General features: G+C 55.9%; 4 protein-coding genes across 8 annotated transcripts in view; 2 read left to right on the top strand and 2 right to left on the bottom strand.

Annotated features, from left to right (window-relative positions):
• Positions 1-59: 59 nt before the first annotated feature.
• On the top strand, positions 60-7,531 carry KIAA1191 (KIAA1191 ortholog). Of its 2 annotated transcripts, XR_005956324.1 has the most exons (8): positions 60-689; positions 770-960; positions 2,208-2,331; positions 3,511-3,635; positions 4,808-4,914; positions 5,217-5,353; positions 5,786-6,468; positions 6,879-7,531. XR_005956324.1 is itself a non-coding variant. In XM_041481823.1 (7 exons), the coding sequence occupies exons 1-7, from the start codon at positions 662-664 to the stop codon at positions 5,992-5,994; spliced, it is 921 nt and encodes a 306-aa protein (XP_041337757.1). In that variant the 5' UTR covers positions 60-661; the 3' UTR covers positions 5,995-7,531. The 2 variants fall into 2 exon arrangements, 1 of the variants encoding a protein (XP_041337757.1); XM_041481823.1 differs by having other exon boundaries at positions 5,786-7,531.
• Positions 7,532-8,156: 625 nt separating this feature from the next.
• On the bottom strand, positions 8,157-16,539 carry SIMC1 (SUMO interacting motifs containing 1). Of its 3 annotated transcripts, none has more exons than XM_041481816.1 (10): positions 16,410-16,539; positions 14,316-15,035; positions 13,915-14,135; positions 13,270-13,339; positions 12,747-12,892; positions 12,117-12,281; positions 11,522-11,650; positions 10,421-10,577; positions 10,258-10,342; positions 8,157-8,926 (listed from the first exon to the last, which is right to left on the bottom strand). In XM_041481816.1, the coding sequence occupies exons 1-10, from the start codon at positions 16,509-16,511 to the stop codon at positions 8,706-8,708; spliced, it is 2,016 nt and encodes a 671-aa protein (XP_041337750.1). In that variant the 5' UTR covers positions 16,512-16,539; the 3' UTR covers positions 8,157-8,705. The 3 variants fall into 3 exon arrangements, with proteins under 3 accessions (XP_041337750.1, XP_041337751.1, XP_041337752.1); XM_041481817.1 differs by having other exon boundaries at positions 13,915-14,132; XM_041481818.1 differs by having other exon boundaries at positions 14,316-14,721; positions 16,410-16,533.
• Positions 16,540-16,582: 43 nt separating this feature from the next.
• THOC3 (THO complex 3) lies at positions 16,583-20,013 on the top strand. Its single transcript, XM_041481822.1, has 6 exons — positions 16,583-16,816; positions 17,195-17,351; positions 18,069-18,273; positions 18,609-18,770; positions 18,859-18,959; positions 19,290-20,013. Exons 1-6 carry the CDS (start codon positions 16,634-16,636, stop codon positions 19,451-19,453), a joined length of 972 nt encoding a protein of 323 aa, XP_041337756.1. The 5' UTR covers positions 16,583-16,633; the 3' UTR covers positions 19,454-20,013.
• Positions 20,014-20,995: 982 nt separating this feature from the next.
• The window catches only part of CPLX2 (complexin 2), a 15,377-nt gene continuing 11,044 nt past the window's right edge, over positions 20,996-25,328 (bottom strand). For both annotated transcript variants that reach the window (XM_041482024.1, XM_041482025.1), the window contains exons 3-5: positions 23,211-23,318; positions 22,582-22,757; positions 20,996-22,410 (exon numbers count right to left, since the gene is read on the bottom strand). In XM_041482024.1, the coding sequence (XP_041337958.1) occupies positions 22,213-22,410; positions 22,582-22,757; positions 23,211-23,241 (405 nt within the window). In that variant the 5' untranslated portion in view covers positions 23,242-23,318 and the 3' untranslated portion in view covers positions 20,996-22,212. The remainder of the gene's footprint in view (positions 22,411-22,581; positions 22,758-23,210; positions 23,319-25,328) is intronic.

Genomic DNA, 25,328 nt, shown 5'->3' with positions numbered 1-25,328 from the left:
GTGCCAGCCTGTGTGCTGTTGGCCTTGGGCACATGTCCCCCTGCAGGGACAGGGCTGCGTGTGGGCAGCACTCGGACTGGGCTGATTGTCCTGCAGGCAGCGTGAGTTGGAGCAGGGCCGTGTGCTGTGTCCTTTCCCTGTGCCTGCAGCTTAGGAGAGCAGGCTGGGGTCCCTTTCCTGCCGAGGAGCTGGAGGGCAGCAGGGAGGTCACCCTTTCATTGATAGAGGAAGGAGCAGCTGTAGAAAAGCTGTCACAATGAGACTGTCTGCCACGTACTCCTGTTCCTGATGAGCTCGCCAGCTTCCAGGATTGGTTTTCCAGGACCTAGCGCCTTGTGGGCTGACTCAGCAACCTCCTGTTTGCAGGAGGACGGGCCACGTGGGCAGGACACGGCTCCAGCCCCGCCGCCGGGGCCGCGGGTGCGCTGGAAGCCCGGCCCCGCCTCTCCGGTAAATTCCATCTTCCCCGCCGGAACTACACCTCCCAGCGTGCCCCGCGCGGAACCACCGCATCTCGCGAGACCGCGCCCCTATAAGAGCACCGCCACAGGCGTAAGCAGCCCCCGGCTGAGGCGACTCGCGCGGGTTCCGCTATGAGCGCCCCGGGCCCGGCCCCGGCCCCGGCCCCGCTGCCCCTCGCCGAGCCCCGCTGAGCCCCGCCATGAGCTCTGGGAAGCCCGACGCTCCCGGTAAGGTTCCCCGCGCGCTCCCCGCCGGCCTCGGTCGGGCCTTGCGGCGGCGGGCGCTGAGCGCTGCGCTCTCTCCGCAGCGCTGGAGCCGGGCGGCGGGGCCCGCTCGGGCAGGATGTCGTTGCCCCTCGGCGTTCCGCGCCGCGCCTTCAGCTACGACGATGCCCTGGAGGACACGGCGCCCATGACGCCGCCGCCCGCCGATCTGTGCGCCAGCGTCCTCTGGAAGCAGCCGGTCATCCCCGAGCGCAAGTACCAGGAGCTCTCGAAGGTACGGCCCGGCTTGTCCTTGGGTACCCCGCGGCTCTGGCATCCCCCCTGTCCTTACACCCCTCCTGCCTGGCTGGCTCTGCCCCCCTGCCCGCCCAGCAGGACCCTCGGGAGGGGCTGGGGACAGAGCCCGACACCGCTGCCTGGCTTTGCTCTGTGGAGGTGTGGGTGGCACAAGCGTGTGCTCAGCGTCTCCTCCGTGTTTGTGGTTAAAAACCCCCAGCAACCAGGTGTCATTAAACTAGAGCGTAAGGCTGGTTTAGGTTGGGTGTAAATACTTTACAGTAAGGGTGATGAGGCACTGGCACAGTTTGTACAGGGAAACTGTGGCTGCCCCATCCCTTGAAGTGTTCAAGGCCAGGTTGGTGGGAGCTCTGAACGAGCTGCTCTAGTGGAAAGTGTTCCCCCACAGTTGCAGGGGATTGGGGCTGGTTGATATTTAAGATCCTTTCCAACCCAAACCATTCTGGGATTTTGTGCTTTGAGTACAGGACCAGCCCTTTTAAATTTAGAGCCTGTTTTCTAAGTTTGAAGTTAAGCTTAATGTTGTTGGATGGAAGAAGTTCATTCTGTATCCCTTTGAGCTTAACCTCACCTTTATACCTCCTTGGTTTTTTATCTCTTGTGGGAGACAGCCAAAAGTTGTGGTTTGGTACAAAAAGTAAACTCTTCAGTAGGGAACTCCTGTGGTGGGTGGAGGAAGTCAGTGTTTCACAGGATACTTTGTTTTCTTGCATTTCTTTTCTGTTTCTTTGCCGGGGTCTAGTGGTCGAACTGTAACTGCTGGACACACTGAGCAAGAAACATGTAAGGAATGAGGTGGGAAAACAAGTTGTTCACTCCAGGCTGTGCTTTGTGACTGCAATTCTGTGAACAGCTGATGCTTTAACTGCCTGGGAGGTGCTCTTGGTTCTTTTGCCCAGTTGACCTTGAAGTCCAGTTTGCATTTAGGAGGACATATGTTCTGGTTTCTTGCCTGTTTACCTTTCTGTACTTGGAGTAACAGCTTGTTTGCTCTGAGCCTGGTAGGTGTTCAGATGTTGGATGTAAGTCACTTGTTCATTGCAATGAGTGTCAGGTTCTGACCATTCCTGCTGCAGTGTGCTCGGTGTCAGGATTTCTCCCACGGGATGAAGGCTGGCTGCCAGAGCAGCACGGCCTTGTCTCTCTAGTCTAGTTAGAGATGTGTCCTTGCCAGATCCTGAGATACTTCCCCATCTCAAACTGTCCCCTGCTGCTTCCCTGCAGGATGAGGAAGGGGATGCCAACGTGAAGCCTGTCATAACTCCTTCATCATCCACTGAAAGTGTGAACAAGGTGCCTGTGGTGAAGGCCAAGGCCACTCACGTCATCATGAACTCCCTCATCACAAGTAAGAACTCATCTCTCACACTCGTGTGTGCGGTGGGCACTGAGGGTGCTCCAGCTTGGTGATCCCTCAGGCTAATTCCTGGAGAACTCCTGGGTTCAGGCTGGCTCTGCTCTGGGGCTGTGTGGGTTTGTTTTTTTCAGAGGATGTTTCTAGAAGGAAGCAAGGAGCTGGGGAATAGACCACACGTGGTGCTTCTGTGTTTCCAGGGGTGGGGTAGGAGTGCAGAGTTTGTTGTTTGCTGACAGGACACTGCAGTCCGTGTTGCTGGAGTGCAGAGGCCGCTGCTGCTCTGTTTGATTATTAACTTGTTATTTCTGAATGACAGGCAGAGCTCTGCCATTAACCCAAGTAGTGAGGGGAGTTGACACAGTGTTAATGGAGCACTTGCTGGCATTGATATTGTTGATAGCAGCAGCTGCCTTGCTAATTGCATCACTTGCAAACATAAATCATGATGCTTTAAAATAAAATTGGGTCAGTTATGTTTGCAGAGTGCTCTTTTGCAATAAGAGGAATTATTTCTGTGTTGATCTGTCCGTGCTGCCTCTTCTTTCAGCAGCTACAAAAAACAGGGATCTGAAAATAACTTTAAGATGGAAAGTGTTACCTGTTTTAAAGAAGACAATGGGCTTTTCCACTAATCTTTTTGTGCTCTGTTTCCTTTTGACTTTTCTCCTTGTTCCACCAGGGAATGAGCATCTTATGCTGGGGTTTGGAGGAAGTGCTTATGTTTTTCAGAACTGAAGTTGATATTAGGGTGTTAGATGCTGGCTCTGTATCTGGCTGAAGCAGCTTATTTTACCTGATCTAAAAATCACTGGGAGTCTTTAAAACATGACCTGCCAGGCTCCCTTGAATGCATTGGGCCACTTAAAGTGTTCAACTTACTGGGTTCTCCTAGATTTATGAAGTTGTGAGTAGGAGTGATGCAGTGTCTGGGGGTGAGATGGGATTAATTACGGGCGTTGCATTTGTGGTATGTCTGGTGATTTGGGACGAATCACTGCTTATCTCAGCCCTGTGTCTCAGGGTGGTTGTCAAGTCAGAGTATCTCACCATCTGCATCTTTCTGTCTCAGCTTGTTACAATGTGTGAACGATGAGAGAAAGGGTTTGCATTCAGTTGCTAGAGCTGCTTGTGGTGGCATTTCTGTGTGAATTTGTGCTCTTTGTGTTCCAGAGCAGACTCAGGAGAGCATCCAGCGCTTTGAGCAGCAGGCAGGGCTGAGGGAAGCTGGCTACACACCCCACAAAGGCCTCACCACTGAGGAGACCAAGTACCACCGAGTGGCTGAGGCAGTCCATGTAAGGCTTGTTTTCCACTGGGTTTCTCTATGTAGGATGGGTCTGGTTTAACATTTACCTGGGGACATAACTTTTGGAGCATGTTGCCAGAACTTTCCTTAAGCTGCTTCCTCTGAAGGCTTTTAGCTCATTGTGTAGTAAAGCTTACCCAATTGTATTTTAAAGTTAACAGTAGCCTTTGTAGTTTTGAAACAGCTTTTTTTTTTTTTTTTCTCTGTCACATTTCACTGCCATATCAAACTATGACAGTTGTCTTTCCAAGTGGGGACAATCCTACACAATCTAATTTCTTGCTATACTTTTGAATGGTGCCCTGCAGTTGAATTCTGCAGCTATGTGTCCAGAGAGAACTTGTAAACTGTACATTTCCATTGTGGAAGTTACCAGATGTGTCTTACTGAAAACAGAAGTCTTGAATGAACATGTTACTGTGGGCTGTTGAGTTCTTAAAAATTTTTTGCAGTTGGAGTTTAATAGTCAACTCTTCCAGTGTCCTCCCACGAGGCCAAAGTTTCAGTAACTGTGTCGATGAATTGCATTAGTGTGGCTTGAATAGCCACAGGAAACATTACAAAGTACCCTGTGTATTTTGTGTTTGAACTGTAACTGCCCTTCAAATGACTTCTTCAAAGTTCAGTTTGTACTGTCCAGCTTGTAATAACGTGGTTTGCATACACCCAGTTCCTGTTTATTTTGTGCCCAGGTTAATCTCTGTTCCAGAGCAGTTTCCATCCTGATGTGCACTAATTGCTTCACAGGGTCTGGTATTCCTGATCTTGTATTTTCTGTGAGAGCTGGTCTCACCCTCATTAGAGAACTGGTGGGACTGAAAGCTTTGTTGCTCTGGTAAACGCTGGAGAAAATTTAGACCAGTTACCATGTAGCTGAAGTGAGCTCTGCTGCATCCATGATCCAACCTCCCTATGAGTGCTGGTGTTCCTTTCTGTAGCCTAAAGTGAACTTTAAAAATGCTAATATTTGATGTGGAGAGAAACTTCAAGGGATGTACGCAGGTATTGTAATACTGTATACAACTTCAGGTGTGGTGACATTTATTCTTTATCACCTGTGATAGAAACAGTTGTTTGATTTTGGTAAAAAAAACTGGGTGTTCTTCCTTATGTCCAATATTTAAGCTGTGCTGCTTCTGTTTCTCTTGCCTCTCCTGACAGAACCTAAAAATGCAGAATGGAGAGACAACAAAAGATGACAAACAGAATTCTTCTGCTCAGTCCACTCCAAGCAGCACCCCCCACTCCTCCCCCAGGCATAAAAACAGGTACTCTGCCTCCTTTGGTTTCCTACAGGCTGCTGGGGTGGGAGCTGCTACAAATAACCTTCTTGCCCTGTGAGGGACTGCACAGGATGAAATTTAGAGCCTGGTGAGGATTTGTGTTGGGTAGATCCAAGTGTTGGAAGCCTGTGGAACTTGAGCATGCATAGCTTTTCCTGGGTGGTTACAAACCTATTAAGATTTCTTAAATTGCCCCTTTTGACTACATGAAAATTTCCTGGCATAGTGGGGTCACTTGAAGTATTTATTCTCACGTTTTAAACATCTCAAATTTTTTTTTTCTTTAGGGGTTGGTTTAGTCAGGGATCCTCTACTTCCATCACTGGTTCAGACTTTGCTATGGAAGGTGGTGGGGACAGATTGCCATCTGAAAGGTGGAGCTTTTTTGGACCCAGAGCTGTCCAGAAATCGGCCAGTGAGGCAGGTATGTCCTTGAAAATCTGCCTTGCCAAGAGCAAGGGGAGAACTGTCACACAACAGACTTGCTGGATCTTTCTGGAGTCTTATGCTGCTTGCCTTGTTACTCTCCAGGACCACCTTGTGTCACTCATAATTTCTGTGCCTAAATATAGAGCAGTTGGGTAAAACCTGTGCCAAGGATCTGGAAGTAGAAATAACTTGCAGTGAGAGGGGCAGGGTGTGAAGGTGACAGCTTTTTACTCCTTCTCTGATATGTGATGCAACCAGGACTGGAAGTGCCCACCTCTGATGTGGAATAGGCTTCACATGATATAAGGCTGCTGGAATTTGCATAGGTCTGTGGTGCTGAGTGTCCGTGACATGCTCGCTCCTGGCAGCAGTAGGAAATGGATTTGACTGGATTTCCTGGTTTTTACTGTGATTTTTTTTTCATCAGGAGGATTTACCATTCAATCCTATAAGGGTGCTCAGAAGCCATCCCCAATGGAGCTGATGCGTGCTCAGGCTACAAGGATGACAGAGGATCCAGTCACCTTCAAGCCACCCAAAATGGACATTCCAGGCACAGATGGGAGGAAACAATCTCCACGATCCCACAACATCAAACCTCGGGATCTGAACGTGCTCACTCCCACTGGGTTCTAGAGGAAAGCTTCCAGTGTCTTTAGCAGGCTACAGGGTGTCTTAGGCTCTGCTTCCCTGTCTTGTGTGCTGCGGTAAAGTAGGAAAGTCTCCCTTTCCAGCTCTTCATCTCACAAAAAAAAACCAGTCTTGATTGTCCTGCTAAAGCCAGTCTTGGAAAAACTCCTACACCAGTCCTATACCAATGTAAACCATCCTGTCTACTGCACTGGTTTGGGCTGCCAGGCTGCTCTGGATGTGCTTCCCAGTACATCCCACCACAGTGAAACCCTGAGCCATGTTTTTTTTGGACAGGATTCCATGTGGTGTGTGAGCACCTGGCTTGTATGCCTGGAATCTGATTGTCTTGTCCTGCTCAGTGCTGAAGGACCCACAGGAGACTGGTTCTGTCAAGAGATCAAGCAGAAAATGCTGTGAACAAGCAAGGACTGAAAACTGGACCATTAACTGCCAGAAGGAAGATGGGGTATGTGTTAGGTCAGTATAAATGTGGCACTCCCTCACTATCCAGTGTGACCATGTCTTTTTTTCTTGGGATGTTTTTTAAAAGGAAAAGGGACCATTCTAAGATGTTCTCATTGGAAAGGCAGGGAGCAGAATCTAATGGAACTTTGAAGTAATGAGGAAGAATTATTTTTCTTCCAAGTCTTCATATTCCTCTAAGAAGGTGAAAGTAATCAAAGCTGGTGTGGTTTGAACCAAGTAATCCTCCTCTCTTCGTTCTGCAAAACAGCACTGTTCTGTGTTCTAGACAGCAGATTTGCACGTGTTCTGGCACTCTGGATGCTGCTTCATTTGTTTTTGTTGGTTTGGTTTTTTCACTAGAATTGTGTGGAATGTATTAGACACCAGAAACACTTCTCAGACAGGGTGTTTTGTTTTATCAGCATTAAGTGTGTTCTGCCGGGCTGAGGGAGGACTGAGGGCAGACCAAGGCTGAACATTCCTCCCTGCTGAGGTACAGCTGGATGTGATCCTTGACCTAGTCTGAACCAGTTCCTGGAAATAGCTAACACCAGCTTTCAGGAAAAGTGGAAGGAACTCCTGCCTACCATCTAATCCCTTAAGCATGATAGGCAGCATTGCTCTGGAATCCTCACCTGTGCTGTGGCAAATGGGTCTCCTCAGGTCTGCTCTTGATCTCACGGTGGTGTTGCAAAGTCCCTCAGCCAGCAGCAGCCTTGCATCTGGAAGTGGAAGCTTCTCTGTTGCCAGGACATTGTACAGAAGTTACTTAACAGGTGGTAACTGTTGAGCTCCAGGGTTTCTCACTTAAACCAAATACTCTCCCTGGAGGGTGAGACAGGGTTGGCTCCCTTGGCTGGCTGCTGGCCCCTCTGAAGCAGCACATTTTGTAGCACTGCCAGTGATGTGTCGTGTGAAAGTCCCTCATCCAAACCAGCAGTTCTGTCATCACTCATTTGCACCTTGGCAATCAGGCTCTCATTTGACTTTAATTTATTTGTTGACTGTATTCATGTTTCCTAATGTGTATGCTTGTTTTGTTTGTTACAGGACAATAAAATCCTTGTGGAATGGAGGTCCACAGTGTGTGTTGGTGCTGGCAGAGCATCTGTAGGAAAAATTTGGGGCTGTCCAGTGAGTGTGGGGTCAAGGTTCTGGTGGCTCTGGCAGCACCTCACTAGGGTGAAATATTTGCCCACAAACTCCTGTTTCACAGGGTTTACCGGCAGGCTCATTTCTGTCTTAGGGCTTGTGCAGATGAAATTAAACATGACATCTCTGTGTTTTCTTGAGCAATCCAAATTCATGTTCCTGAGATTTTGTCTCTTGTTGCTTGTGTGCTGGTTCCACCTGTACTGTGGTGGTGGGCACAGATGTGGGAACTAGGCTGGTGTTTCCCTAGAGATGCCCAGTTCCCCTCTGGAAAGTTGTGGCTTGGTGCTGTCGTAGTGTTTTTAGCTGCCCTTTTAAAGTGCTGCTGATGGAGGATGATTCGCCTGGGCTGGGGAAGTCTGAGCTCTGAATGCTGGTGTTCCCTGTGCTCCTGGAGTGTGAAATGAGCTCAAAGTCATGGAACACATTCAGGTACTGAGGTACAGGAGAATCTCATAGATTGGGAAGGCTGGGGTTAAAGCATGGCCTTGTGGTGTGATCTGACAGAGCTCTGGACTTTGGGCAGCACTGGCACAAGGACTAAAGACTCAGCAAACATGAAAAAAATTTATTTTTTAAAGTGTACAAAGTGCTTTTAAATTTGCATGAGGTAAACTTGAACGGAAATTCTGAAACAATGTAAACCAAACATCTTTCAAAAGAACTGTATAAACCAAGGCCCATGATGCTAAGATTGCAGTGTGAGATGGGAAGGTTTATATTGAGAACATGAAGTTTTGTCCCCCTTGCTGTTAGTGCTTGTCTCCATCAAGCAGCAGGGACAGTGAAGAACAACTCGTGCAGCATGAACAATTTGTCCTGGATTTGTGGGGGAAAAGACTTCCTTTGGGCAGTGCTGGTATCAAGACAAAAGTGTCTTAGCAAACATGAAAAAAACTCATTTTTTCAAGTGTACAAAGTGCTTTGCAAAACTGCACAAGGCAAACTTGAAATTCTGAAACAATGTAAACCAAACATCTTTCAACAGGACTGTATAAACCAACCCCATGATGCTGAGATTGCAGTATGAGATTGGGGGGGGGGGGTTATAGTAAGAACACAAAGTTTTGGCCCCCTTGCTGCAGTGGTTGTCTCCATCAGGCAGCAGTGACAATGAAGAACAACTCCTGCAGCATGAACAATTTCTCCTGGATTTGTGGGGGAAAAGGCTCCCCCAGGGTCTTCTGCATTCTGCTGATGAAGTCATTCATCTTCAGCTGAATGTCCAGCTGGCTGATGTCATCACTGTCCTGGAGCCTGGGCTTGGCTTTCTGAGCAATCAGTTTCATCCGGTCACTGACAGAGGTTCGCAGGTGCTCTGCAAGAGGAAATGCTGGTGGGGAGAGGCAACACCCAAAGAGCTGCCTGAGCTGCTGGGATGGACCCAGTGTGCCACAGGCAGTGCTGGAAATGGGACTGATCCTCTTGTTATCCTCGATGGTTCTGCACAAGACTTTGGGAAGAAGGAACTGGCCCCTCCTGGAGCTCATTTGGCATGCAGAGAGAGCCCAGGGAATGGGGAAGGGGCAAGGCTTGTATAATCCTTGTCTTCTGTGTGAATGGCAAGTGGGCAACTGCAAAGGAGTCTCCAAAGAGCCCAACAACAGTGATTATTATCTAGGACTTCAGGGAGAGTGAGACTTTGCATATATGATGATGGATTCCTCTGCATTCATTCATGACAGCCTTAACCCTGGGCTAAAGCACCTGAAGTTGGAAGAGACTTCTGGCAAATACACAGTTTTACAGAGTATTTTGTGACTGTGCCACTCTCCTGGGGTCAGAATTGCTGCTGTTTCCATGGCTGCTGTGGATGGTGCTCTCTACACAGTTTACTAAGTGCTGCAAGGGTCCTGGTTTGCCCAAAGGAGGGCTTCAGAGATGGTGAGGGGTCTAGAGGGCAAGCCACATGAGGAGTGGCTTAGGTCACTTGCTGTGTTCAGCCTTGAGGAGACAGATCAGACCTCACTGGGGTCTACAGCTTCCTCAGGAGGGAGGGGCAGCTCCCATCTCTGCTCTGTAGGGCAGTGACAGGACCCAAGGGAATGACTGGAGATGTGCCAAGCGAGATTTAGGTTGGCTATTAGGAAAAAAAGTCTTCCCCACAGGGTGGTTGGGCACTGAACAGGCTCCCCAGGGAACAGTCATGGCTCCAAGGCTGCCAGAGCTCCAGGAATGTGTGGACAACTCTCTCAGGCACAGGGTGGGATTCTGAGCTGTCTATGCAGGCCCAGAAGTGGAGTTCAATGAGTCTTGTGTCTCTCTTCCAGCCTGGGATCTTCTATGATCCCTTTGTCTTCTGCTTTTCTTCCTAAAGCACCCTATTCTTCCACCCACTGTACAGCAGCTCAGACAACAGGGGTACAAAGCACCCTCTTGTGTACTGTGCAATGCTGGGAAGTGCTTCCTTCTTTTAGGGAGAAGGCTATTTTGCAGGGGCTAAACTTGGCAAAGCAAGGTGGGTGCTCTGGTTAATGCAACATCACTTCTTTGACTGCTGGGAATAGTTACTGTCATGGATGGAAGCACACTGTCTTTCTAAGATTCAGTGGCCATGAGTCCAGTAGTGATGAGAGGAGGAAGAGGAATTTGGCCGTTCTACTGCAGCCTCTTGATGAGACTGTTAGGGCCAGAACAAGCACTGCTTACCCACTTTTACACCATGATAACTCAGCAGCAGCAAACTCAAGTACTGCAGCATCTCATCCCATCTTTGCCATGTTGCTGTTTCATCCTAGGACAGGAGACAGTATTTGGTTGTTAGAAGTTTTCTCAGAGGAGAACAAGTCAAAGGAAAGGTTGGACTGGATACCTGGAATTGTGGCAGCACAGAGGAGTGGCTCAGGAAATACAGAACCTTGTCCAGAGACATGGACGAGGATGTGGGCACGTCACAACTGTGCTGGAATAACAGCTCTAGCAGTCTGCAGCGCAGCAGCTGGCTCTCCATGGTGTTTAATAAAGCTTCCCTGGAACACAAAAGGAATTTACTTTGGTTGAGACAGCACAGCCTGACCAGAGACAACTGTTCCAGCATGCTCCTGCTGTCCTAGTGCAGATGTGGGGTGACTGCAGGGGCTACCCAGCCGTGCCCTGGAAGGAAGACTACCAGATGTGGTGAGAGACCTTTGTTATGCAGCTTGGCCATGGCCATGTTTTCATCCTCAGGTGTGACCTGCAGCAGCTGGAAGTGAGTACAGTCTCTAAAGCAAACTGAGCTGCTTCACTTCAGCCTGCCCAGCAGCCTGTGTGGCAGTGGCTCATTCCTGCTGACTTGCAGGGAGCCCAGCCAAGCAAGGGTGATGTGGGGTCAGGGTAGAAGGATCTATATCTGTCCTGGGCAAAGTGACAGCTTGGTTAGAGTCGGTTTGCTTTGGTTTATACCTGGTGTGTGCACAGAGTTCTGCTGAAAGGATGTGAAGGGCTGCTTGCTGGGCATTGAAACATGGGTTTGAAATGCTTGGGGGCTTAGTGGTCTCTTCACTCCCTTGTGCTTTGGCTTCACATTTGCACTTCTTAAAGAAGCAAACAAAGGATGTCAAGGCAAAGCTGTAAGAACTGCATCATATTTCTGACTACCTGGTTGCCCATGGGAATCAGTGATGTCTTTGCCAGTGCTTGGCTGTGCTGCACAGTGCTGCTTTTCAGACCTTCTTTACAGTTTTAAGGTCACAACTTTAACAAGTGGGAGAATTGACTGTTCTCAGCAACACACCACCTGGGTGTGTTTCCATCAACACATCAGCTGCTCAGCTGGTGATGTTGCATCTCCGTGGGAGACACAGCAATGCTCTTGCTGGCTGGCCTGTCTTTCTGTACCCTGTAGAACTTTATGCATCCAGACTTGGATGTAAATTGGGAATAAGACCATTGTTCACACAGGCAAATGCTGCCTTGCACATGCTTGTCTCACCTTTGGCTCCTCAGGGGGATATTCAGTATGAACGGGAAAATGTCGTCTGCAATCTTACGAGAGCTGCAGGTGGGAGATCTGTCCACTTCCACTGCCATGGCCAACATCTGCTGGAGCAGGAGCATCGTCCTGGGTGAGAGGGGACAGTCAGCACAGGGGGACTCTGCTCCTCAGCTTGCCAAGCAAAGCCTTGGGGATGGCCCCTGCTTCAGCCTCGTGCGGTGAGGGGCATGGGAATGCAGTGGGCCAGCTTTGGTGTCTCCTGGTGATTTCTGAATCTGATGCTTTTGCAAGCAAAGCTCATCCCCAGATTGACCCTCAGGAGGTCTTGGTGGCTCCTGAGTGTTGGAGCAGCATGGGGCTGCCTGAGCTGTGGGCCACAAGCTCCAGCCTTGTGCTACATCAAGAGGATGACACTGAGCCAGTTTCCTTCCAGGTGAGAGTCCTTTGCTCACCAAGTCTTTAACCAAAAGAAGAACCAGCAAAGCTGGTACAGCCTGGCTTCCCTGAACTGACAGCAAGAGAGTGACTCTGGCTTCTGCCTGACTTGGGTCTGTGATAATGCCAGCAGGGAGTTTGGAATTCTGGAGCTTACTTTTGGGCAAAGAAAGCTGTCTGGGCCTGGTCTCTCTGAGCTGTCTGAGTGCTGGCCAGCCTTGGTGAAGATGAGCTGTGTTCAGCCCTGGCTTCTTGCAGCTCTTCCTGGGGCTGGGACAACCCAACTCCTGTAACTGCTGCCACCAACCAATTGACCACTTCCCTGGAACAGAAACAAGAATTTTATTGGGGAGGTGCCTTGTTTTGCTGTGTTCTGACCTCTAGATCCACTTAGAGCTGGAGGAAAGGCCTTGACAATGAAGACTATGTTCCACCCACTTGGACAGGTTAGAGAGTAGCTCTGTTGAACAGCTCAACAAAGGAGCTCTCTTGATTTGTATACTTGCCTACAGGACTGCTTCCTTCTCAGTCCTGTCCTGAGCAATGCAAATCTGACCTCATCCCTGGGAAAAGCCCACTCTGTTGTGACTGGAAAGGCCTTGTATCATCTGTGGTGGTTTGCTTTTGTAAATCTTTTCCTAGTCCCTATAGCTGGCCCTGTGCTTCCCTTTGTCTCCCAAGTCTGCTTCTTAGAAAGTCTGAAAGTCTGACTGGAGTCTTGACAAGTGTTCCCTAAGCCCCTGCCTCTCAGCTTCTGGTTAGAGAGCAAGGAGGAGGTGTCCCTTACTTGACATTGTTGAAGCACAAGTCACATGAAAGGACTTTCTTGGCAATTGACTTCTGCAGCTGGTATGACTTCAGATTGTGCTGGAAGTCATCCTCCAGGGTCTGTACCACGTACTGCAGGAAGAGGAGCCAACCAGGGGGCTTCTCCTGCGGGCAGATGGAAAGCATGTGAGTCTGGTGGGGCCACAGGCTTAGGAACACCAGGGAAGCTGGCTGTCTTGGGAGTGGTTGTGGGAGGAGCTGCCTGGCTCAGGCAAGACCCTGAGGGGCATTGCTGGGCATTGTACTAGTGCTGTGACCCAGAGAGGGTTTATCTGTGCCTTCTTCAGTGGGACAACTTGCCTAAAATGGCAGAGGGTTAAGGGAGCACTGTGGATAAATGTGGGATTCCCAGCTGGCACTCACTGTTGGACTGGCTAGCTCTGGAACAGAGCACAGCCACAGGAAGCACTTAGGAACACTCACCCTCAGGCAGCGTGTGCTGGATGATCCCTGCCCCATGTGACACACAAGGTGCCAAGTACCTGCTGCTCCATGATGAATTTCACCAGAGTCCAGTCCCATCCCACCGTGGCGATGTTGGCTGGATGGAGCCTGCAAGGACAGCCATGTCCATTTGTGCTGAACTACCTGATCAGCTGCTTGGAGGCAGGGCAGCCTCTTAGCCCTTCCACAGCCACTCCCAACCCCACTTGCTCAGGTGTGTTCCCTGCCTTCTCCTCTCCATCTTTGCCCTCACCCCTTCTCCTCCCCATAACACATTAAGTTTTTGGAAACTCCTGACAGGGGCTATACTCCATGGAGATGCCCAGGATTCCTATACCTGTGGCCTCATAAAACATTGCACCTCTCTGTGGGAAGCCTGAGGAAACTGAGGGAGCTGCTCCAGCCACTGCTGCAGCCCAGGGAAGGCACTTCTGCCATGCCACAGCAGTGAAGAATGAGACCTGTGCTTCAGGGCAAGGCAAACACACTCTTCTGTCCCCAAGGGCTCACTTGTGTCACAAACTGTCCCTGACCCACCCTCAGAGAGCTTAGGGTGTGCCTGTGTTGGCAGGAGGATTATCCTGGGTTATTGGGGAAACCACTCCCTGTTCTGTGGGTGAGCACAGAATAATCCTTATGCTGAGCAGACCCCTGGGAACACCTGGGACAAGGGGAACACCTACATTTGGATCTTCATCAGCAGCGTGTAGATGTCATTCAGGATCTCCCCTTCATGGGTGTCCAACAGCATCTGTTTGATCAGGTGGCAGACTATTTCTTTGGGGGGACGGTGCTGGCAGGAGACAAACTCGTTCAGGAAATACAAGGTGCCCTCCAGGCTGTTCTCCTCCATGGTGGTGTGCACCATGCTCAGCTTCCCGCTGGGGATGAGCCCAGGTTTCTGCTGTGTACAAGGCAAGACAATGGGTGAAAGCTCCCCTGACACAAGAGGATCCCAGCTGTGATGTGGGACCCACTGGGAAGGGAACTGCAATAACCAGAGCCCCCAGCTGCCTGGCAAAGGGGAGCAGAGGCTGCCCTTGCTCCATCCTCTACCACAGGGGCTGCTCCAAACCCTGTTTACCTTTTGTGATTCCCTGTTGGGTGCTATGCCTTGGAGGAAGAGGTGTTGGACTCCACTCCTGCTGAAGTTGTGCAGTTTGTCCAGCAAGGCCTTGCTGTCAGTGTCAGTCCTGGCTGGGGTGGCTTGCTGGATTGGCTGGTGTGGTGGGAAGTCACTTGCTTCTGGCAAAGGCCTTTGGGTCTTTCCTGGTGTTATAGGAATGGTTGGGGCAGGGCTCAACCTTGGGGGGAGGTTCCTTTCCTGGTAGGGCTGGGGAGGATCTTCCTCTGGGCCATCAGCTCTCATGCTGCTGTTGCTGTCCAGGCTGGGGGGAGATGGGGACAGGCAGTCTGAGTCTGACTGCGAGTCCAAGCTGCTGTTCAAGGCAGTAGTGCTGTAATCCTGCTCTGGGCTCCAGCTGTGGCACCTAGAGACAGGAGAAAGGCAGCTGCAGTTCTCCATGGCTTCTGCTGTGACCATGGTGGAACTGAGCTTCACAGAAGTGTTGTGTGATGCCTGTGCAGGGCTCTGCTCTGGCACTGCATGCATTTCTTTTTCTGCAGCGGGGCAGAGTTGGGGGTGGGACGTGTGTGCTGCTGGGGCAGCGTTTCTGGAGTTCTGAGCAGCACCAAGGGTGGAGTGGAAAAGGCTGCACATGTCCTCAGTCAGGTCGATGAAGGCAAGGCTGCTCGACGGTGTCGGGTCTGTGTTTGCATCCTCACAGGTCAGGTCAATGATCTCCTGTGGGGACAGAGCAGCAGTGTCAGTGTCCAGTCCTGCCAGGAGCCTCTGCTATGATGGCACTGTAGTCCCAGTCCAAGAGGGAAAAGGGCACCAGCCTAGAAAAAGAGGGGCAAAGACCCTTCTGCCTGTCCAAAGGGTCCTGTGGCCCTGAGCTCTGGGATCAGCCTCCCCTGGCAGCACAGCTGAGCCTGAGCCCAACCCAGGCTCTTCTTCCACACTCCCCTCAGGGCTCATGTCCTCGTGCCTTGGCTCAGAACAGACCTAGCTGCCTGCTCAGCTCCCTCCTACAACAGGGAAATGCCAGTCCTGCTGGCATGTCCAGGGAGGGCAGTGGAAACACAGAGAGCTCTCCTGTACCCAGGCACTGGCAGGAACAAGCACAGGATCCAAACCCTGCAAACTTTTCTGTGGCACATCACCTGCTCTGGAGGACAGGCATGGCAGGAAACAAAGCTGCCTTTTCATCTGTGGCACCAATTGAAGCTACAGCAGCTCTGAGACTTTGGGGACTCCCATCCAGACCTTGCAGGGCAATGCAGGGTCCGAGGGGCAGCAGGAGCAGGCAGGGGAGGCAGCTGTGCCTGCACCAGCAGCAGGTCACACACTCTACTTCCCAAACTTTTGGCAGGCTCAGGAGGGGTCGGAGCCTGTTTGCTCTTGAGAAAAAAATCCCCCTCAGCACCTCAAAGCAGGGAACCCGTTTAGCAGAGAATTTAAATCCACTTTCCTCCCCCGACTCAAACCTGCTGCCTTCCCCAAGGAGAGGGCAAAGCCCAGTGGGCTCCGGCACCCAGGAGCTGCGGAGGGAGGGAGGTGCAGGGTTCCAAGCGGCTCAGGACCCGGGACAGCGGTGCGGGGCCGGGCACCGACCGTTTCCCCGTCCGAGCCTGAGCCTCGCGCCCGGAACCGCGGCCGCACCGGCCCCGCACCCGCCGGCGGAGCGGGACAGGGCCGGGGAACGGCACGGGGAGCAGGGGCGGCAACCGCCCCACCGCATCCCGCCGGGGGCTGAGCCCAGCAGGGTCGGACGCTTCTCGGGGTGCAGCGAGAGCACCGCGACACGCTATGGCAGGCACTGGGCTCTTTCTAAGGGTATATGGCCAAGGAGGCTGGGACCCCTGCGGGGAGCGCGCTTGTGGAACAGGGCTCCTCTGGCGGGAGGTGCCCGCCGCGACCCGAGCCCGGCTAGGAAGAGGGTGGGAGGTCCCTGAGGACCCGGCTGGGACGGGACGGGAGCGGGGCACACACGCCCACCCCCTCCCCTGCCCCGAGGCTGCCAGTCCGTGCGCGCCTCCCGTCCCCGCCCGCCATGGCAGCGCCGCCATCTTGTGTGCGGCAGCGGCGCCGTGCCCGCGGGAGCCACGGACTCACGGCGGGGGCGGGCAGCGAGTGGCGGGAGCGGCAGGGCTGGAGCGGCGGCGTGCGGGCGCCCTCCGAGTCCGAATCGCTGACGAGGACCACGTTGTTGTCCATCCCGGCGGCGAGCGCCGGCTCCGCTCCGCCGGTGGGGCCGCGCCGGGCGCGGGGGGGCGGCGGAAGTGGCGTCAGGCGCGGTGCCGGGGCGGGGCGGCGGTGCCGGTGGCGGCGGCCCCGCCATGGCGCTGTCGCCCTACGTGCAGGCCATGCAGGAGCTGTTCCGCGCCAACACGCGGAGCCGCGAGTTCCCGGCGCACGGCGCCAAGGTGCACTCGGTGGCCTGGAGCTGCTGCGGCCGCCGCCTCGCCTCCGGTTCCTTCGACAAGACCGCCAGCGTCTTCCTGCTCGAGAAGGACCGGCTGGTGAGATCCGCCGGCATCGGGCGGGCGGGGGCGGTGCGGATCGGTAGCGGGAGCCCGTGGGCACGCCGGGCGCGGCTGGCTGGGCTGGGGTCTGGGAGCGGGAGTGTCCCGGTGCTCGGTGCCGGGCCTGGGCCGGGGTGCTCGGTGTGCACCGGAATCGCCGAGGGCAGCGCAGGCCGGGTCTGCCAGCCGGGAATGGAGCTGGTGCCTGGCGGGGTTCTCCATCCAGGCCGGCTGTGAGAGGGAGATGTGACCGTGGTGGAACTGGGGTGCCCGGGGGCCCCTGCTCATCCCAGCGGGGATGCAGCGTGCCGGGATGTGGGCAGGAGCTGGAGCAGAGCTGGGCACAGCCTCACCTGGTCTGCCCTGTCCCTGCAGGTGAAGGAGAACAACTACCGGGGCCATGGGGACAGCGTGGATCAGCTCTGCTGGCACCCCAGCAACCCTGACCTGTTTGTCACAGCGTCAGGGGACAAAACCATCCGCATCTGGGATGTCCGCACCACCAAGTGCATCGCCACTGTCAACACCAAAGGTGAGTCCCTGCCTTCCTGGGGCGTCTTCCCGGCAGGACCCCAGCTGTGTGGGACCCATCTGCAGTGGCACAGAGCTTTGCACCTTTCCTGTGGTTATTTCTGGCTGGACATCTTTGCTAACTGCATTATATTTGTGTTGCACTCATCACGTGAGAGCTGATTTACTGTGGGGTCGGGGCTTGTAGAACTGCTGAAATACGGTGCTGGCTGTTAAAATGTCCTTTGTACTTGCCTCTGGAGTCAGTGGGCTGTGAGGCTGGAGACTGGCATGTTTACAGAGAGCTGTGGTGGAAATAAAAGTTTGTGTGGATTCAGAAAAACTATTTGAATTCATGTGATGCTTAACCCAAATACCATCTATGGTCTTGAAAATGTCCACTTTTGAGTTGTTGGGGCTGGGAATGGCACTGTGAAGTTGTGTAACAGCAACCTGCCACGTTCTTACCTTTATTCAAAGGTATTTATTTTTGGCTTCTACTTTTTCTGGATCTCAGAGATGACTGGATTCAGAGGATCTTTGGCGTGACCTTGTTTGGTGGTTGCTGTGGTCCCATCTTGGCTGAAATGGGGTGTGGCATATTGTCTTCAAGCTGTACTTCTCACAAGTTTGGTTTTGCTGGATAGCTGCCGTGCAGGGTTTGTGTTAGACTGAAGAACTGGCAGTCTTTCCCATTTGGGGGTGGTTGGAGTGGAAGTGGGACTCTCTGTCCTTTCAGGTGAGAACATCAACATCTGCTGGAGCCCTGATGGACAGACCATTGCCGTGGGGAACAAGGATGATGTGGTCACCTTCATTGATGCCAAGACACATCGCTCCAAAGCTGAGGAACAGTTCAAGTTTGAGGTGAACGAGATCTCCTGGAACAACGATAACAACATGTTCTTCCTCACCAATGGGAATGGCTGCATCAACATCCTCAGGCAGGTGCCCGTGGCTGCTGCTGGACCCGGTGGCTGGGCTGGCTGCAGTCATTTGCAAGTTCCTTTGCTGCTTCTGGGAAACCTGAGCCCCACATCCCAGCAATCCCCTGCCCTCTGGTGGGAAAGAGCTTGCCTGGAGCTGAGGTTGCCACAGCTGTGGGATGGGCTCAGCTCCCTGGAATGGTCCCTGATGCTTTTCCTCCTTCACTGGACACTCAGTGAGTCCTGCCTTGGCAGGGTTTGCTTCCCATCCTGGTGTGCCTCATGCCTGCCCTGCTCTAGGGAATCCCTGTGCTTCTCTCACTGCTCCCTGCCCTCTCCCTTCACCTCCACAGCTACCCAGAGCTGAAACCCATCCAGTCCATCAACGCCCATCCTTCCAACTGCATCTGCATCAAGTTCGATCCCATGGGGAAGTATTTTGCCACAGGCAGTGCTGATGCATTGGTCAGCCTCTGGGATGTGGATGAGCTGGTGTGTGTGAGGTGCTTCTCCAGGTAGGTAGAGCTGTCCCAAAATTGTTTTCCCCCTCTCTGGGGACTGTGGTGGCAGTGCCTCACTGTCTGCTCCCCTCGGTTGCTGCAGGCTGGACTGGCCTGTGCGGACGTTGAGCTTTAGCCATGATGGGAAGATGCTGGCCTCAGCATCAGAAGATCACTTCATTGACATTGCTGAGGTGGAAACAGGTAATGGTTTTATTTTGGGGAACAACAAGGGGGGAATTGGATGGAGAAGTGCTGGTAGAGCTGGGGGGGACACAGGGAGAATCTGTCTGCTAAGGAAGAGCTTTCCTGTGCAGAGCAGAATGCCAGGAGGGGGAGCCTCTGCCTCAGAAGTCTGTGGCACACATGCCTGTCATGTCTGTACCTTGTCACTGGGTGACTGAAAGGCGCTGGAGCAGCGTTTGTGCTGCCTCTCCCCTTCGCTGAGGGAAGCAGCAGGTGCTTGGCTCGGGGAGGTGAGCAGCAGAGGGGGCTGGAGGCACTCCAGGCTGACGTGGCTCCTTTTCCATGCAGGAGAGAAGCTCTGGGAGGTGCAGTGTGAGTCCCCCACCTTCACAGTGGCCTGGCACCCGAAGAGGCCGCTGCTGGCCTTCGCCTGTGACGACAAAGATGGCAAATACGACAGCAGCCGGGAGGCTGGCACTGTCAAGCTTTTTGGGCTCCCCAACGACTCCTGATGAAGCCGCTGCACCCAGGGAGGCAACACCTGCCTGTCCTCGAGGGTGGGAGCTTAGCATAGGTGGGGCAAGGAGCTGGCTCATCTCCTTGCCAGCCTGGCAGGGCTGTGGCCTCGGGCTCAGCTCGGTGTGTCCTGTTCTTGGGAGCTTTATAAACAGGCAGCTGTGTGCTGGGGAGAGTGGGGGGATTTCGTCAGGGCCCCCCTCTGCCACCTCCTCTCTGGGGCATGGGGGGGCTTGTTCCAAAGGCAAGTGGCCAAAGAAAATCAGTCACTGAAGGTGGCTGCTGAGGAGCCTCCCATGGGAGGTGCTCTGCTTTGACCAGGCTCCCCAGCAGTGATGAGATACGTGACTGTCCCCTTGTCCCCACAAGCCTGGTGGCAAGGGCAGCTCTGGGAGCACAACCTGCCTCTCCCCCTCCCTGACATCCCATGTCCCTTCCCTAGCTGGGGCAATGAGGGGAGGGAGGGGGGTTTGAACTGGTAGATGTTTTCCCAGCTGTGGCTTTTTTAAAATATTTGTGGTGTCTTTTTCTAATTTTGATAAATCCTCTTCCTTAACGAAGGTGCCTGTGGCTATTTGAGGGGGTAAAAGCGGGCTGCTGAGCTGCTCTCCCTCCCCCTGCCTCCTTCCCTTGGCCATAGCACGGCCCTGGCAAGGGGTCTGTCTGGGACTGTCGCTCCTGTCCCCGCTCTCTGTGTCCCCTGCCCTGCGCTGTCGCCACACCAGGGGGCGCTGCGTGCCCACGGTGGGGACAGGTGACAGCGGGGACACCGCTCAGATCGGGACATGGAGGACGCTGCACGTTCCATGCCACAGCCGCCAGCCCCGGGCAGAGCCCTTCCCCTGCCCTGTCCCCACTGCCCAGGGAGGGCTGTGCGGATTTCTCCCTGCCTGCACCGCTGTGCTGGGTACCAGGGCACAGCCTGCCTGCAATGGAGACCTTGCCTGCGAGATCTCTGCCGTTCTCTAGCCTCATATTTCCTTCTGACAGAAGCTTTTCTGGGTGACTGCTCTGCTGATGCCGCCTGGGTAACAGCTGAGCTCTTTGCTGGTAAATGATGGCACATCAGCTGGAGCTGGAGCCTCTTGAGCTGTGCCAGGCCTGGGCACTGCCAGAGCCTCTGCCTCGGTGTGGGAGCATGAGGTGCACCATGCCCACAGCCTCATGCTCCTCTCTTGGAGTGGTGGAATGCTGTGACCCATCAGGAACAGCCCTTGGACTCCTGGCTATCCTCAGTCATTCAGTGAGGGAAGTATAGGAGTCAAGGGGAAGGGGGAGAAACCCTCACGCCACCATGTCTGTGGGACATCCCTTTTGTCTTGTCCCCAGCCCCAGAAAGGACAGATGCCTGTGGAGTAGGAAGGCAGGAGGAAGGAGCAGGACTCTGGGAGCCACATGTGGCTGCTTCCTGCACCTGTAGAGACCTGGCTGGGGGCCAGCCCACGTGTGATGAGCTGCCAGATTTCAACCCTCAGCTTGGTGGGGTGAGGGAGCTGACACGGGGGCCCAGGAAAGCAACGGATGAGAAGAGGCCAGAGCAATGTACAAATCCCTTTATTTTATTAGTTCGTCAAAGACTAGTTCGAGCAGGATGGTCACAGCATGTCTGTGGGACCCCGAGCTGCCCGCCACCTCCCGGGAGGGCCCTGGTGAGCGGCTGGGGGCCGTGGCTGAGGAAGCACAGGGAGGGGGAGCACGGTGTGGCAAGAGACGGGCCGGGATGAGGGTGTGCCCCTGCCTCCCCACGTTGGGGTGCAAGCAGCGGCTCCTGGGACATCCCGGGGATCCCTTCCCAGGCCCGGGGACCCATGTGTCCAGCATCAGGTGAGGGCAGCCGGGTTCTCCCAGCCCGGGACTGGCCCGGCAGCCCTCGGCCCCACGCTGGCTTTATTGCAGGGGACAGAGTGGGGGTCCCAGCAGCACGGCGAGGGGCGCCGCGGGTGGCCCCCGGGGACAGTGGGGACTCGGGGGGGGGAGTCAGCAGCGGACACGAGGACGCATGGAGCGACGGGGCGCACCCTGGCACAGAGACACTAATGCGAGAAACGGGGGCCAGCGGGGCCAAGACACAGACGAGCGAGCGGCGGGGACGGGGGGACGAGGCAGGGGGACCCCTGCCCCGCGCGTGCCTTTGTACACGGTTGGCGGAGCGCGGCGCCCGCTCCTCCCGGTGCTGAAGTATTGCAGTCTAACTGATATGGCTTTAACTATGGGGCCAGAGATGCGGGGAGGGGGGTCCCCTCCAACCCCCCGATGCACGAGCACACCGGGCAGCCCCGGGGGACCCCCGCGCCCGACGACCGGGGATGGGGGAGCTGCGGGCAGGGCGCCTGGCTTTGTGCTTTGGGCTTGGCCCAGGGCGGGAGGGGGCAGGGGGATGGCAGTGTTGGGGACGGGGGCAGGCGAGCAGAGGCCTACTGGGGTCCCCTGGGAGAACAGAAGGGGCAGGGCAGGGGGCACGAGGAGCCACCCCGGGGGGCCGGTAGGGCCTGGGTGCCCCTAGCCTGCCGCGAGGTTACATCAGTGCATTTGGTCCCGGTTCGCCCTGTCCGGCCAGGGCTGCTCCCCTTTGGCGTGGTGGGGGGGCCCTGCCTGGACGGGACGGGGCGGGCTTTTGGTCTGGTTGGGGGACAGGGCAGGAGGGGATGGGAGGGGGTGTGGGGACCCCCTCTCCGGGGCCAAGGGAACTGATGGAGGAGTTGTAGGAGAGAGGGCGCCCGTGCCCCAGCACCCTATGGCAGGGTTGACGGTGCTGTTACTTCTTGAACATATCCTGCAGTGGGCCGGGCAGGTACTTGAGGACGGTGTCCAGGATGCTCTCCTCCTCCTCCTCTTCCTCGTCCCCACAGCCCGCCGGGATCGCCTTCTTGGGGCGCGTCAGGCTGCCCTCACACGGCTGCTCCAGAGCAGCTTTCTCCTCTGCTTCCTTCTCCTCCTTCTTCTTCAGCCCATACTGAGAGGACACAGGCTCTCAGCAGGGCAGGCAGTGGGCACTGCCTGCGCTGTGCCCCGTGCCCATCGCCACCGACTTGGGCCACCCTCCTCCCGGCCATGCCGGCTCCCTGTCCCAGCCCCATCCCGGCTGCCACAGGCAGGGGCGGGCACAGGGGGGGTGTGTGCCCACCTTGTCACGGATCTGCTGCCGGACTTTCTCCCGCTCCGCTTCCATGCGGGCGTGCTTGGCTTTCCGCTCCTCCTCCTGCTGGCGCAGGGCCTCCTGCCTCTCCTCCTCCTTCTTCTGCGCATCGGGATCCTTCTCCTCCTCGCCCCCCAGCATCTTCCCCATGTCCTTGGTGGCCCCTGCGCATACGAGACCCTTGGTTGGCCCCCAAGGGTGCTGCAGCGTGGTGCTGCTGCCAAAGCCCCCGCAGCAGCAGGGAGGGCAAGGAGGACCTGGGACATCCCCAGGGCTGCAGACAGGCTCGGGAGGCTGTGGGGATGGGGAGTACCACGGGCTGGCTGTTCTGCCCTAGTTCAGTGTCAGCTGGGGGAGATGCCAGCAGCTCCTTCTTCAGCACCCAGGGGACCTGCTGGGGAATCCCACTTTGTGGCAGAAGAGCCAGGATTCCCCAGCCAGCTGCTGACGGCACTGGCAATGGGAAACCTGGAGGGCTCCAGCAGCAGCTCCCCACTGCTGGTGGCTCTCTGTGTGACTCTGTCCCCTTGCTGTGTCCCTCCCACTGCTCTACTGGGGTGCTGGGCCAGCACTGCTCCCCACAGGGGGACCCTTAAGGGGGAACAGCTCCCACTCACCGCCCAGCGCTTGCTTCATGACGAAGTCCATGGTGCCGGTGTGTGCGTGTGGCTAGGCCAGTGCCCAGCGCTCATCCACCGCTGTCCGGGCTTGCTGACCTGGGCCACCTGTGCAGGCAGAGAAGGACAGGTTGGGGATGCCATGCTAAGGTTCCCTACTGCCCAGGCTGAGGGATTTTGCACCCTCTGCATCCTCAGCCCAAGTGCCTTCCAGGATGGGCAGAGGGAGGTTCTGGGGTCTGCAAGCAGAGAGTGACTGTGCCTGCTCCCCTCAGCCCCCTCCCTACATCCCTTCTGGCCTTGAGGACCTGTGGAGGCACCAAGGCAGGGACTCCAGAGGGATGTTCCACCTCAGCACTGCCCTTGGTGTGGCACCAGGAGCCCCCTGCTTGGGGCCTGGTGGGATGGGGACCCACCATGCACCGTGTGCCCCTGCTTTGCGGGAGGGGGTGACAGACCTTGTGTGGGGGTGCCAGCGTGGCACAGCCGGACCCGGGGTGCTGCGTGTGCGTGTGTGTCTACGGCAGCACGAGTGCTCTGCAGAGGGATGGGGAAGAGGCTGTTGGCGGGTTGCGGCAGTGCTTGGGGGCTGCAGGGGTTGCAGGCAGCAGCCTGTGACTGTGTGTGTGATCCCTGCGGGTGGGTGACACCGTGCAGGGGCACTGCCTGAGCAGGACGGAGCGGGTGCGCGCCGCGTGAGCTCTGCGTGCAGGCTGTGTTTGCTCAAGAGGTGTGTTTGCGGGTGCCTGCAGGCTGTGTTTGCACGGGGGGTGCGTACACACACGCGTGTGGATAAGTTTGTGGGGCTGCAGACTGCGTGCGCGCCCGTGAGGTGCGGGTTTGCAGGCTGTTTGCAAGCTTTGAGCGCGTGCGTGTGCGAGTTTTGGGGTCTGCGGGCTCTGCGGATGTGTGTGCACGCGGGGTTGCGGGCTGTGGCTGCGTGCTGGGTGTTTGTGCTGCGGGTGTGCGTGAGTCTGCACACTCGGGGGGGCTACAGGCTGTGTTAGTGTGAGTGTGGGGGGGTTGTGTGTGCAGGTCCGTGGGTTTGCAGGCGGCACGGGGGGCTGTGCACACAAATTTGCAGACTGTGTCGCGTGTGTGTACGTGTGGGGGTGTTGCAGGCTGCTTGTGTGCTCCGTGTGTGTGTGCATGCGGGGGATTACAGGCAGAGGGTGTGTGTGGGGGGGGTGCCCGTGCCCCCCACGTGCCCCGTGTGAGTGGGGTGCTGCAGGCTGTGCTCGGAGCCTGGGGATGCAGTTTGCAGCGTGTGTGTGTGTACGTGCCCGGTGGGTGCTGCAGCCCCGCGGGTACCCCCACCCCGGCTCCCCGGAACCCCACTGGGACTGGGGGGGGCTGCACGAGCTGTGACCCCGGGAAGTTTGCTGCTGCCAGCCCCGGGGCACCCCGCGACAACGTGGGGGTCTCTTCCGGGCAGTACAGTGCTGAGCCCTGGGACTGCAGCGGGGGCTTGGGGGGCACCGGGGACGGGGGAACACCGGAGAGCGCAGGGACACCGGGGAGGATCACGGGGAGCACCGGAGCGCTGGGGTCGCGTGGCGAGGGGGGGCTCATAGCGATAGCGGGATACGTGGGGGACATCGGGAGGTGCACGGGCGACGCAGAGGGAACACAGCAAACGGGGGGAACACCGGCAGGCACCGGGATACCGGGGCCACTGGGGCTGCAGAGACGCAGGAGACACGGGGGGGCGCCGGGAAGGCGTGGGACAGCGGGGACACGGGACGTAGCGGACACCCAGCATGCGGGGGACACCGGGACCGCAGCGGGGTGCGGGACCCGGCGGGCGCGCCGCCGTGGGGGGGTGGGGCTCAAGCACAAGGACAACGAGGGGGGAACCCGGGGACACGACCCGGGGAACACGCACCGGGGGCGCAGGGGACACCGGGGAGGAGGGGGAACGCGGGGACACGGGGAACGGCGCGGGGGGCGAGGGTCGCGCAGGGGACGCGGTGCCGCGGGGACCCCTCTCCCCCCCACCCCATCCCGGGGTCTGCGGCGCGGGGCCCCGCCCGCCGCCCGGGGCCGCCCGGTGCCGCAGCGGCGGCGCTGTCCCTTCAGCACCGGCACTCACCGGCTCCGCCGCCGCTCGCCGCTGCC

This window comes from Pyrgilauda ruficollis, unplaced genomic scaffold, assembly GCF_017590135.1.
Source record: "Pyrgilauda ruficollis isolate IOZ18807 unplaced genomic scaffold, ASM1759013v1 scaffold57, whole genome shotgun sequence".
NCBI lineage: Eukaryota > Metazoa > Chordata > Aves > Passeriformes > Passeridae > Pyrgilauda > Pyrgilauda ruficollis.
The sequence above is the reverse complement of the archived record's forward strand: the minus strand, read 5'-3'. Positions and strand labels throughout refer to the sequence as shown.